This window comes from Solanum verrucosum, unplaced genomic scaffold (assembly GCF_900185275.1).
Source record: "Solanum verrucosum unplaced genomic scaffold, falcon-dt-bn FXZP01000041.1, whole genome shotgun sequence".
Lineage (NCBI taxonomy): Eukaryota > Viridiplantae > Streptophyta > Magnoliopsida > Solanales > Solanaceae > Solanum > Solanum verrucosum.
The window spans coordinates 775,241-789,755 of NW_026020250.1; the positions used below are offsets into that span (position 1 = coordinate 775,241).

General features: G+C 31.0%; 2 protein-coding genes across 3 annotated transcripts in view; one reads left to right on the forward strand and one right to left on the reverse strand.

The window, feature by feature from the left end:
- The window catches only part of LOC125833069 (uncharacterized), a 1,066,246-nt gene that overhangs the window by 752,488 nt on the left and 299,243 nt on the right, over positions 1 to 14,515 (reverse strand). The window lies entirely within an intron of this gene.
- On the forward strand, positions 10,492 to 11,331 carry LOC125833081 (transcription repressor OFP1-like). Its single transcript, XM_049512233.1, has one exon. It carries the CDS (start codon positions 10,492 to 10,494, stop codon positions 11,329 to 11,331), a length of 840 nt encoding a protein of 279 aa, XP_049368190.1.

Sequence of the window (14,515 nt, forward strand, 5' to 3'; positions counted from 1 at the left end):
TGGCTTTATTGTATCAAAACCAAATCAAATAGAAATATGTATAGATATAAAGCTCAGTTGGTTGTAAAAGGTTTTACTCAATGTCCTAGTGTAGATTATCACTCTACCTTCAGCCCAGTCGTTAAACATGTTACTGTTAAATTGATTTTATCACTTTCAGTTCAGTATAATTGGCCCTTGCACCAGTTAGACGTGAACAATGCATTTTTTCAAGGTCGCCTTAATGAAGATGTCTATATGTGCCAACCTCCTGGGTATGTTCATCCTGATTTTCCTCATTATGTCTGCAAACTAAAGAAAGCAATTCACGGCCTGAAGCATGCTATTGAGATGGAAGCTCTCCCATAGCTTGAGGTCAGGATTCTAGTAGCAATCTACTCATCCCATACATATGTTCCACCATAGGATGATTGTCTTAGATAGACTTTAGCTAGTGGATCCACTTTAGCTCATATTTATGATTCTTACCTTGGAAAGTAAGGACATCTCTTTCCGGTGTGGGGCAGACATTGGATTCCATGTTATAGCTCACATGATCTATATGTCGGTTAATGGTAAACTTCCTACAAAAGAAACTAAGTTAATTAGTAGTGTTTTATGAATCTTCCTTTATGATTTAAAGATGCATTGACCATGTTCATGATTTATGAATCTTCGTAAATGATTTTTACTATGTTTTAACTTGGTCATGCATTTCATGTTTTAATTATGTCCCTTTATGATCATGTCTCATGTTTTATTGCATTCCCCTCATACTTAATACATTCCATGTACTAATGCATACTTGTGCCTACATTGTTTCACTAATATAGGGCTCGACGATTCTTATCCTTCCGTTCGTGGCTACTTGATTGCATTAGAAATTTAAAGACTTGGAGAGTCCTCATACTTCGAGGATGATGTCACTTTTATAGCTTTATGTCATTTCAATTTCAGACTTTGTATGTGATGTATGGGTTACGTCCCAATCACTTTCCTTATGATGTATTGAATGTCTTTGAGACTTATGTCAGACTTCCATTTTTATCAAACTCTTTATGATATAGAAACTGTCTTTTGAATTCTTTACATTTTATTATTTTGTATGATGTATGCTAAGTGGCTTCTGTATGGACTCTCGGGATTTTATACACCATGTTACGACTACGTTGTACTTTGGGTCTTGACAATGGAGAAGCACAATTTAGTTACTAATTTGAGCTTAAATATCATAGAGTAGCTCATTAAATCTTGAATCAAGCATAAGGGACAAACCCCTTCCACAATTTCATTGATGCTCATCTTAAAGCAACCTAGATCATAAAATCTTTTTTCTCTTAACTCATGCATAGATTTCATAAAAACATCAATCATAGATTTAAGCTTCTTCATAAATTTATGTCTTTAGAGTTCTTATCATAATCAAGAATAATGCATGAGTTCATATGAAATTAATTGGAAATCATGCAATTAAGTCAAAACAATCATAATAGTATCAAAATAAAACAATTGAATCAACACAATTGGAACCCATGAAGAATTAAATGAAAATCTAATCAATTTGATTGAAACTTGACTTGAAGGATTGAGAAAAGTTTGGGGAACCCATTGATGAAACCCTGCATACCTTTACCTTGAAGCCCAAAACAATGGAGAAACTGGAGACTTGAAAACTTGAAGAACCCTAATATCCCTTTTGAGCCTTGGAGAGAAAAACTAGAGAGGAATTTGGAGGACTTTGGGGATGGGAAGGAAATAGGTAATTTTCTAGGAATAAAATCAGTTATACGATTTATTTATAGGTTAAAACGATGTAGTATAGATCTTAGACACCTAGAAAAGACTCAAATACCCTTAAAATAATTGTCGAAAGGTTACCATTTTGACCTACGATCTGTAAGTATCCCAAAGGGCCAAAATCTTAGGGCATTCCTACGAGTCAATCCTATGACTCGTCATCTGTTCCACGTTCCATAGACCGTAGACTACAAAATTTCACCAAGTTTGAGAATTTTTTATGAAACCCATTCTACGACCCGTCAATCTTCATACAACTCGTCAAACCCTTCTGTGGGTCTGGGTCTTAAATCAAATCTTTGAACCCTTCACACAAAATCCATCTACTGCTCGTCCAAAATACTATGGCTCGTCCAAAATACTATGGCTCGTCTTGTCAAAGTCGTAGGTCCACTTACAGGGACTTATTTTTCAAAAACTCAACTTTGGGTTCTACGATTCACTTCCTACGACCCATAGGACTTCTTACGGTCCATAGGTTTGTCTTGTAGACCACTTCCTCAGAAGAATTTATGCACTTTTCTTTTCTTTCTCAATTTTCCAACTTTCGAGGTGTTACAATTAAACACTCAAGTTATATATGATATGTTTTTAGTTGGGGGTATTATAGTAATATAGCATTCAAGTTATTGGAACCTCAAAAAAATTGAACTTCGTACTCACTCAATGATAATAAATCACACAAGAATTTTTAAAGTGTAAGAAGAAGAAGACTAAAAGATCGTAGAATTTTTGTGCTTGAAAATGAGAGAAAACCCCTCTATTTATGGCTAATAAATGATAGTATGAACATATATTTATTGTGCCTTAACAGAAAAGTCATCATTTTTCGAAAAAGTCACAACCCTATGGAGAAGTCACAACTCATTAAAAAGGTCAAAACCTTTTGAAAAAGTTAGAACTCATCAAAAAAGTTAAAACCCTCTAAGAAAAAATATATTATTTAAGTGTGATATATATATATATATGTTTTAAATTAGGATTATTATACAAATTTGACATTTAAATTAGGAAAGTCACACTTTTAAGGTAATATAAATATAGATAGGTATATATGCCACACAATAATAAATAGGGTGAGATAGACCAGAGATTGACGATATTCCAAAGGTAAGACGACGGTGAGATTCCTCTGAGAATTGGGTACATGATCAATATATCGTCATTGCAGTTAACGGGTCTCCATGAACTGCTTTTTAGTATTCGTTCAAGATAATCCTTTTGTTTTATAGCCCTAGATCTATTTATAACTAGTCAATCAAAAAGTTTTAAATTAGCTAGCACTGCATCAAAGATGCAATCATCGATTCTCCTGAGAGGTTATAATTATCGTGAGCAAAGATATTAATGACGAGAATTAATTCATTTTGAACTCGAGAGAGATGACCAAATAAATTTTAGAAGGATTGGCTCTCTCAAACTCAAATCTCACATGAACAAAAGTGAAATGTATCTGTCGTGTGTGGGACAATGGGTTACATTCTCCCAACTTATTTGATGCTTCTATTATATGCTTTAGAGTGGATCAATTACTTTCATAAAAAGCTATGCTAAAAGGTTCCTTTCATTTTCTTATAATCTGATGAGATCATCAACACTCCCAGCTTGTAGGATATATATATATATATAGCATAAAATAGTTGAAGAGCCTAAAATACCCTTAAACTATTGAAATTGGTAAAAAAAATACCCCGCGTTAACCTATTGGCTACAAAATACCCTTGGGGTTAACCTTTATGGCCCTTTATTACCCTTATTCACAAACGGTCCATTAATTGAATTAATTAATTAATTAATTTTGTCATTTAATACGTGTCACATTTTCAACTGCTAGAAAATAATTCATCAAAAACCTAATTTAATTTAGCCCAAACCCGGATCTACCCATTAAATCACTCACTCAACCAAAACTCCACTATTTGGAACGATGTCGTTGCAGATGCAGAGAAGATGATTCCGACAAATATGGTGAAGGAGATCAGGGCCATGGAAATGGAGTAAACAATGGGGATTTAATCGGAGGAAGGAGACGACGGTGACAAAAGAGGAGGATGGAGAACCATATCTAATCAGTTCATCGAAAACCAAATGATTAAAGGGTGTAAGCAGTTATTGACTATCAGCTCATCAGAAACCGAACGATTAAGGGTGTTTAGAAAGTTAATGACGTCGGATTTGAATCATCATGGTTTCAGGCAAAGAAAGAAAACCGAAAATCTTGTTCATCAACAAAATATATCTTCTCTACCGGAACTATTGTTAGTGTCGAAATTATGCCAAAAATATGTTAGTTTAATGGGTTTTTAGTTGGGTCAGGGTTGGGTTAGGTCAAACTAGTTTTAGTTAATTATTTTTTCTAACGAATTAGATCATGTCACGTATTAAATGAGAAAATTAATTAATTCAATTAATGGGCCGTTTGTGAAGAAGGGTATTAAAGTGTCACAAAGGTTAACCCCAAGGGAATTTTATGGCCAATAGGTTAACGAACGGAATTTTTATACCAATTTCAATCGTTTAAGGGCATTTTAGGCCCTTCTTCGTAATTTATATGATGTAGTTTGACTTGACATGAAGTTTAAAAATAATACTCCTTTTTTGAAACTTATGTTATAAAATAAGCCGTAAACATTTATGTGACTATAAATTGTTTCATTAATGTAAAATATGTGTTATAAAATTAAATTGCTATTAAATATAAAATATATATTTTAAAAAAAAATCAGTCATATAGATTGTTGTAGTGGGAGTAAATCTAATGGGTGCAAACTAATGCCAATTTGTTCATCATGGAGTTGAAAATCAGCGTAAAACGAGGAGGAGAATATTTAGGGATAAGAACCAAATTTATGCAATTTAAAAAATAACATAATGATGAGGAGAACAAAACTTTTCTTATTTTTTAGATGGAGTTGATTTGGCCATTAGGCATAAAGCCATAATATACAAAAAATAAAATAAAATAAAATAAGATAGCAAGTAGGAAAACTCATCCACACCCTTTTCAATATTTGGTTGTATTCTATTTGCTTTATCGACACATTTTTCTTTGCTATGGACCCTATCGACAAAAATAAACAAGTGCTATATGGGGATGCACGTTTGGTTGCATGCACTATGTTTTTCTAAAATATAATTAGTCTCCCAAATTGAATTATTTTGTAAGCTCACCTAATCTATTTTAATTTAAAATTCTGAAGTAGGTGAATCAGAATCTTGAAAAAATCATTTATCTAAAATATGATTTTTGGGGTGGTAAGTTGTGGAGTCAAATCCATCGGGTAAATCATTCTTTTAATTTCTTTTCTAGTTGAGATTACCTTTTGGTTTACTTTGAAAGAGAAAAAAAAAATTGTAGTAAGGCATAAGGCTGGCAAGGGGACGGGGACGGGGACTGGGGGACGGGACGGGACGGGGGACGGATCTGGGGGGATTTTGGGGGGACCGGGATTGGGGGGACCAGGATTGGGGGGACAAAAATAAGTCCCATCCCGTCCCACTATATATATAGGATGGGACGGGTTTTGGGGGGACGGGACGGGACGGGACGGGGGATTTTTTATTTTTTATATACTTATTTATTTGTATTGAAATTATATGTTATTGAATAACATTTTTAGTTTATTTGATTTTTTTTCAATAACATTTTTAGCTAATAAATAATGCTTAAGTTTTCAAATTTCAAAATTCAAATTTCAATTTCAAACTTCAAATTTCAAACTTCAAATTTCAAACTTCAAATTCAACTTTTCAAATTTCAAATTTCAAATTCAACTTTCAAATTTCAAACTTCAATTTTCAATTTTCAATTTTGAAATTACAAATTTGAGAAGTTCAAATTTGTCTTTTAAATATTTTAAAGTAATTTAAACTTGAAATTTTGATTTTGAAGAAAAGGCCCCAAAAAAGGACGTTATGTGCAATACTTTGAATTTTCCTTCTTTTTTTTTTTTTTTAATAATCTAGGTGTTAGTTGATGTATTAAAGTTCCATTTTTTAACATTTGTTCCTTATTATAAAATTTTGTAATAGCTAGTTCTCTTTTTATTATGTTCAACTATTTTCAAACAAATTAGTATATATGTAAATATGTATGAATATATTAAAATTAAAATGCAAGACAATAGTTATATAAAAAAGACTTAATAAAGCCTTCAAATTTATTCAATAAAATCTAATTGCAACTTAGAACTTAGAAGTTACAATTTACAAATATTAGTGGAGTAACTAATCTACGCAGCCACCTTCTAGGAAGGGTTCTGTTTCAATAAGTTCTCATATGTAAAACTAATATTTGTTACAAATATTAGATGAGTAACTAATTTACGCAGCCACCTTCTAGGAAGGGTTCTGTTTCAATTAGTTCTCTGATGTAATCTAATATTTGTATTTTCCTTTAAAATTCAATTCTAATTGTCGCATCATATCGACGGTAACATCCTCCGGTGTTGGCAAACTTGCTAGAAACTCTTGTGACTCTAATTCATCATCACTAGATCCAAGTACCGCATTAATCCAAGCTTCTTGTTTGGAACTTAACTTTGGCAAATTATCATTTCTCCTTTCGGCGTTGACCCAATCTCTAAATAAAACTGATATTTCCAAACTGTCTTCCGCCAATGAATGTCTATGATCGCCAAGTTGAAACCTTGCCGCACTAAAAGCAGCCTCTGATGCAACTGATGAAGCTTGAATAGCTAGAACATCACGAACCATTTTGCTTAAAATTGGAAATGCAACGCTCCGCCTCCTCCACCATGCTAATAAATCTTCATTGCCATCTTCGTCTTCACTGTTTCTAAAGATTGATTAAGATATTCTTCAAAATCATCACGGTTAGTAGAATTAAGACCAAGAAAATCTCGCATATAACTTGAAATTCGAGCTTTACTCTGAGGATTAGAAGTTTGACCAACTTCTTGAATATTTCCTGTAGTTCTATATTTTTCATACAAAATTTTTGCTTCTACTTTTATGCTACACTTACACATTTGACTAGTTGGATTTATTTCCGGTGAAATTTCTAAGGTATTATAAAAAGTGTCAACAAGTCCCTGCACACCTTGTAATTTATAGTCAGGATGAAGTAAAGTAGCAGTTAAAAAAATTTGAGGAATAGGAAAAAAATATTTTTTAAATTTTTCAATCATACCTTCAATTGCAACTCTAAATTTTTCAATATTTTTGTATTTAGAAAATTGAACTGAAATAGCACAAATATTTATTAATACTGATGAAATAGTAAGATAATAAATTCCAGAAAACATGGTTGTTGCATCATAAAAAAGTCTTAAAAATTCTAATAGTTCATTACTTTCTTCCCAATCTTCTTCACAAATTTTGTCTAATGGGTCAGCATTATGAGCATTAAACACCATTTGTATGGGTCCTCTATATTCGTAAGCAACTGAAAGCATTTCGTAAAAAGAATTCCACATTGTTTTAATATGTCTTGGAATTTTTCTTGGTGGCAAATCACATAGTACACAACGCTCATTAAATTCCCTAATTCTAGCAACTCTATTAGCATAAAAAATCCAGGCAACAGCATATTCAATTTTCATACAACCACATTCAAATAATGAAATACCATCTTGTACAACTAAATTTAATACATGTGCAACACATCTAACATGAAAAGAATTATCATCAATTGGACATAATCTAATTTTTAACATACTAGCAGCGTTTACATTATTAGATGCATTATTTAATGCGACAGACATTACTTTATCTATAAGCATGTAATAATCTATAACACTCAAAATATTTGAAGCTAAATATGCACCAGTTTTTTTCTCTACACATTCTTTATAACTTAAGATTCTTTTTTGCAAATTCCAGTTATGATCAATCCAATGTGCTGTAACAGTTAAATAATCACGTCCATTAACACTACGACCCATGTCCGAAGTTATAGACACTTTACAATCTAATATGCTAAACACACAACGAAGATATTGACAATGTTTACCTTGATATACAAAAATATCAGATTTAACAGTATTTCTTGAAAAACCTCTATAATTAGGATTATAAGTTTGTTGAATATATTCAATAAAATCGGGATGTGAAGGAAAACTATAAGGTAAACCACAAACAGAAACCATTTTAGCTAAATTTTCACGATCTCTTTCCTTATTATATTTACGTTGTGTTAGTGGACCACCGGGGTTAGAAGGATCTAATGTTCCTTGAACCATGTTAGAAGCCCCTACCGATTCATTAACATTAATATCAAAATCATTAACTGAAATTCCTTTTTTTCTATCGGCTAATGATTTAGCTTCTTTATATTGAATCGGCACACAAGATAACAAATGTCTATTTAAGCCCCCCGTCCCACCTTGACCTCCACCTTGTTTATGTTTAAAAGGTTGCTTACATTTATTACAAATAGCAATAGAATTTTCCTTATCTAAAGTCATAAATTGCCACACAACAGAAGTTTTAGGGCGTTGATACTTCACCTTCTCCCTTGTAGGAGGTATAAGGGGTGGGCGTCTCCATTGAATTTGTAGTTTCATTTGGAACATTTGTCACCGGACTAGTAGGTGTATCTTCTAATTCATCTTCTCCCGAACCAACTTCTACTTCTTCACCTGAATTTTCATCAAGATAAGGATTAATATCACCATAAATTTGTTGTAAAAGTTCATGATCGAGTTGAGCATTTGAATCAATATCATAAGAAGTATCATCAACATAAGTAGAATCATTTGTATTAAATCTAACTCTAGAAGTACCACCACATTTACTCTTATTTTTTTCCTTACTACTTTTTTTAGTAAAATTAAATAATCTACTAATGCCACTTGGTTCCTTCTCTTTTCCATTACCGGTATTTTTTTTGTTAGAACTCATATTTAATTATATGTAAAGTATAATATAAAAATAATAATAACACAAAAATTAATGACGAAAAATAAAATATAAATATTATGAAACGAATGTACCAAACGTCTGCGTTAATAGCAAACGTTATAACCGATTCTTGAAGCTTGTAGTTTGTTGTAACTTGTAACTTGTAACTTGATAGCAAATATAATATGAAAACTTAGATATATATATTATGATATATAATATGAAAACTTAGAATTGAAATATATGTATTATGATATAATATGAGACTTAAATGAAATAAAATATTGAGATTTAAGACTTAAGATTGAGAGTTGACACTTGAAAGAATATAAAAAATAGATGAGAGAATATATAATTTTGTAAGAAATAATAAGGGATAGAGGGGTATTTATAATATTAAAAGTGGGTTAAAGTGTATTTATAATAACTTGAGGGTTTAAAGTAAATTATTAAAAGTAGGGGTGGTAGGGGGTGTTGGTTGGGGGAAAAAACTGCCAAAATATCCGTTGGGGGGGCCCACTAGCCGTTGCCCCAACCGATAGAATTTTTTTTTTTAAAAGAAAAAAATGTTAGGGGATCCCGCGAACCGGCCGGTTCATCCGGGCCGGGTCGACCGGGCCGAACGGGTGAACCGGACCGGTACCGGTCCCCTATCCCGAAAGCCCCCATCCCGCCAACTTCTAACTGGACCGGGTCCGGCGGGCCGATTCTCGGACCGGTCGCGGGGCGGGGCGGGCCGACCCGGTCCCCCTGCCACCCCTAGTAAGGTATCAAATTGAATATCGAAGTATTCAAGTATTACATCTAATTTATTTTACATGTTCATATTTGTATCTACTATTTACGTTTCTTCATTATTTATAATAATATTTAGTTGGAAAGTTGAAATCTTTCTATTATGTGCATATTTGTTTCTGAATTGTTTGACATAAATACAAAGAGTGAAGTCCTTGGAACACTAATAATTTTACCAACTTACTTAAATTTAAATGAGTCAACTATGACATTATTTATTTACTTGACACAATGAATTAATCTCGGATTAACTCATCAAATTATTGGTTAAAATGATCAAATAATGTAATTTAACGGGTTAAAATGCAACAGAAACTGATACATAAAAATTAAATTGAAGATTTTGAATTATGTAATTTTAATAAACTTTTAAGATACGAATTTAAGAAAAATAAATTAGCTTTAACTCTTTTTTTCAGAAAAGAAAAAAGAGAAAAGGTTGGGTCGTAATGAATGGGCTGGATTGTAATTTATTATGTGACCCATTGGCCATTTTAACCTGATTTATTTTGATAGGAGCAAATTTTGAATATTAAATTATAATTATTTATTAATTTGATCCGTTTTAACCTGTTTGAGTTTGATATATATATATATATATATATATATATTAAAATTGCAATGAAGATAACTATAGTAAAAATATTATTGATTATAAATTCTTGTAATATTAATGTGGTGAAAAAACGTTAATAAAAAATCATAAAATTGTGAATTCTTGTCATATTAATTTGGTAAAAAAATAATAAAACATGATAAGCATTATGGAACAGAGGGAGTTCTCAAAGACGGATCTAAGGAATTGTAGGGTCATTCACTCGAACCCTTTCAGCAAAAACCTACATTATAGATATAAGTAGACTCAATTATTTACGACTTTCAAAAAAATTCATCTTGAGATTTCAAGTTCAAACTTCATTTATGCGCGCGCATATTTTCTAAAAATTCCTCTGAAACCATCACGCACGCATTCCCCTGCCTATTTATCATCCTTAGCTCACTCCCATATTTTCTACTCCTCTGGTCTAGTCACTTTCAATACAGAGTCTGAGAAAAATGGGTAATTATAGATTTAAACTATCAGATATGGTACCAAACGCTTGGTTTTACAAGCTCAAGGACCTGGGAAAAAGCCGAAGCCAAATCAAGAGAAAACAAACATCTTCATCGACCTCATTATCATCTTCAATATTTTGCTCATCATCAAATCTTCAACAGCACCATAGAAAATCATATTACTTTTCAAGAAACCTTAGACCTAATAATTCTCATCAAACCAATGTAACACTGTCTAAGCATATCCCAACTTCCAACAATTTCTCAGAAACACCAAGTAAATATTCCAAGAAAAGGAAGAACATTATGAGGAGAAACACTCCTAAATGTGTCAATTCCCCCTTTTCCTCTGAACCACAATCCTCTCTTCATTCTCCCAAATCCATGATTTTGTCACCATCTCATCGTCGTTGCAATGATCATATATTAGACTCTGTTTTCAAAATCGATCTTCCTCCAATTATAACCAAGCCCAACAAAAAGGAAGAAAAAACAGAGCTCAAGTTTTTAACAGTGAAAATAGAACAGAGTACAAGTCCAAAAAGAAGAATTTCAGTGAGTTCATCATCAAATGGGGTGAAGTTGAGAACAAAATCTCCTAGAGTAGTAAGCAGAAAAAGCGTTTCTTCAAGAACAAGCTATGCAGTGGTGAAGTCATCTAAAGATCCACACAGAGATTTCAAAGAATCCATGGTAGAGATGATAGTGAAGAATAACATAAAGACATCTAAAGATTTAGAAGAACTTCTTGCTTGTTATCTTTCATTGAATTCAGATCACTACCATAATCTCATCATCAAGGTTTTCAAGCAAATCTGGTTTGATATTCAACTAAAATAAATTTGTAAATTTAATTGATTATTAATCAGGTTGGAGCTAGAAGCTCGGGTATGGATTTGATCGAACCAGTAACTTTTGATCAAATAGTGTATTTGTAGTAACAAGTTTATTAAATATGTTAAAATATTAAGTTTAGAATTCAATTATTAATACTCCTTCCGTTTCTTCTTAATTATCATGTATACTAAAAATATTTGTTCCAAAATAGAGTAGTTGTCAATTTACACAATGAAGAGAGAGTTACTAGTCTGTTTCCAACTTTGCCGTTAACATTAGTTATTCTAGAATTAAGAGTCACATATATAGAAAAAAATTAAAGAATTAATAAGGAATATATTAATCAAACAATACACCTTATTATTCCCTCGGTTCCTATTCATATGTCACAAATTTAAATTTCACGTCCCTTAAAAAAATAAGAAAGTTTATTATTATACATTTATTTAGTGATCTCTTGAAGTTAAGTTTTTTTTTTATAAATTAATTTATTTTAATTAATTAAATTAATGAATGAACATGAATTAATCATCTAGTTGTCATATGTTTGTTAATTTTATATTTTCAAGACTAACAACTCTAAAAGGTAAAATAGGAAGAAAAGTATTATTTATGTAATGATTTAGTGAAATGACATGTATTAATGAACATCTATTTTTAGTAAAAATGACATGTAAATAGGAACGGAGAGAATAATTTTTTTAAAGAGCTATATCAAACTTTATCATAACAACTAAAAAAGAACGAAGAAAATATTTAAATCGTCATTATAAAAATTTAGAATTCATAAAATTAAAATTATCACTTTGCCCTATATTTAATATCAATTGTGTGTAAGTGAAAAAATTCCAATGTATTACTCTATAAGCAATTTGTCTCATTCCCTTTAATGTGTTCTTATATACATTTATGGCACAGTGTTGTCAAGGAAGTGAGCCAATTTGTTGGATGGATAGAATTTATGTCTAGTAAATGAAATATGCTTTTATGACATTCCAATAATTTGACTCTGAGTCTCATATCATTTATGTCACAATGCTTCTATTTTATGTAATGATAACATCATTTTCTATTTTCTAGTAAACGAGAGAATTGTAATAGAGCGGTAAATATTTATTTATTTTTAATTAAAATTTTTGAGTTCCAATTCTCACGAGTACAAAGTTATCTTTATCAGGGAATTTTTTATCCTCTAATGTGAGATTTTCCAGTGCAAATTTAAATTTAACCAGACCCTCACATGAATATCAAACATCGAATGAAAAAAAAAACATCATCATTTTCTAATCATTTCTAGCAAAGAACTGAAGAAGGTACACTCAACCTAGGTTGATGCAACATTTGGTCAGTCATGAATTTAATCAGTACTTTTAACACTGAACATAGATGTGTAATTGGAATAAACATTTTAAATTTATAATATAAAAAATACAATGAATTTAGTATTAAATAACTTCATTGAATTTTCTTGGTCACAATACATGTATTATGACCACATGAAAATCAAATTACAGCAGAAGTCAGTTCATGAATACATTGGATAAACAGCATGCATGTCTTTTATTTGCTTAAGTTTTACACTTACATTTGCATGAAAATTTGAGTCAAATCTTCAATTTCCTGAATTTATCTAGAGTTTTACAATGAAAAAGATTTTTTAAAAAAAAGAGATAATATCTGAGATAGCTACTTGAAATTAGGAAAGTTCACTTAAAAAATCACTCAATTTTGTTTTATAATTTACAAGTTACTTAACTTAAGATAGTTCACTTAGAAAATCACTCAACTCTGTTTTATAGCCAAGAATCACTTAAGTTGAGTGACTTTAGGGGTGACAATTTCAGTCCATATAAATGAAATGGATTCATTTTTCTCATATTAAATTAAATGGATCACTCATATTTTCTTAAATGAATAAGTATGAACTCCAATCTATTTAAGCTCATACAAATATGGACAAAATGTACAAACATGAGAATCCATATATACTCATGTATCACTCACTTATGATAAAATTCCCTAATTGCACTATTTGTTTTAAAAAAAATTAAAATTAAAATTGAGGGGCATAGGATGGGTGGGCAACATTATTATTTTTTTTAAATTCTTTTAGAAAGTTTGTTTTTGGTGTGGGTGGGGGGTAGGGTTGACAATTTTCTTTTTCTAAAAAACAATATTTTTTAATTTTCTTTGGGGGTGGGGGAGGTGGGGGTGGCAGTGGGGGGGGGGGGGGTAAAGTTGGCAATTTTTTTGGGGGGTGGGGGGAGATAGTGGATACAGGGTAAAAAAATTATATTTTTTTGTATGAAAAGTTATTTTTAAAAAAATAATAATATAGGTCGTGTGGTGGCCTAGGAGTTAAGGTATTAACAAATTAGTTTTGATTTAATATTTTTTTACTTTAGGAGATTAAAGTAGATTACAACTATTTTATCCATATCATATTTGACTAGATCTATATTCATCAATATTTTATATGGGTGAATTGTGATCCAATCTATTTTAATTCAATCCATTTTCAATTTATCCAGAGCTGATTCAATCCACCAATTTGCCATCACTAAGTGGCTTTCTAAGTGAAATATTAATAAAATTTAAATTGGTATTTTGAATTATCCTAAATTGAGTCACTATAGAGTTATAAAAATAATACGATTTAGTAACTTTGTGAGTGAACTATCGTAGGTTATAATGACTATCTCAAATATTCGATAAAGGTTGATTCACAAAGTAGATTTTTACACATCCAAAATAGTACACAAAACATCAAGTGGTTGTTCAGATTAAATTAAATCCACTAAAAAATAAATAAGAAATTAACTATGAAATTTATTAGTAACTCCTAGCTAATCCATCATTATAAAGCTCCTAGCTAATTGAATATTAATTCATAATTAAATAAATTTAGTGTGAAATTCTTATTGTCCAGCTATAAAATTTTATCGATCGCTAATTTATGATTTTCTAAGAAGTTTGATATTACAAAAGTTCCAATTGATACAAAACTAACTAGATAGTGCAATTTCAATTATTGGAGGCTTCAATATATCACGGCAGGTAAAGAATTGACGCACATAAGACAACTACATCCACTAGAATTATCTTATAGTTACTCGAAGCGTAGAATTTATTATATAATCAATGGAAAATGTTCAAATATGTTGTTGAATTTCGTAAAAAACATTCA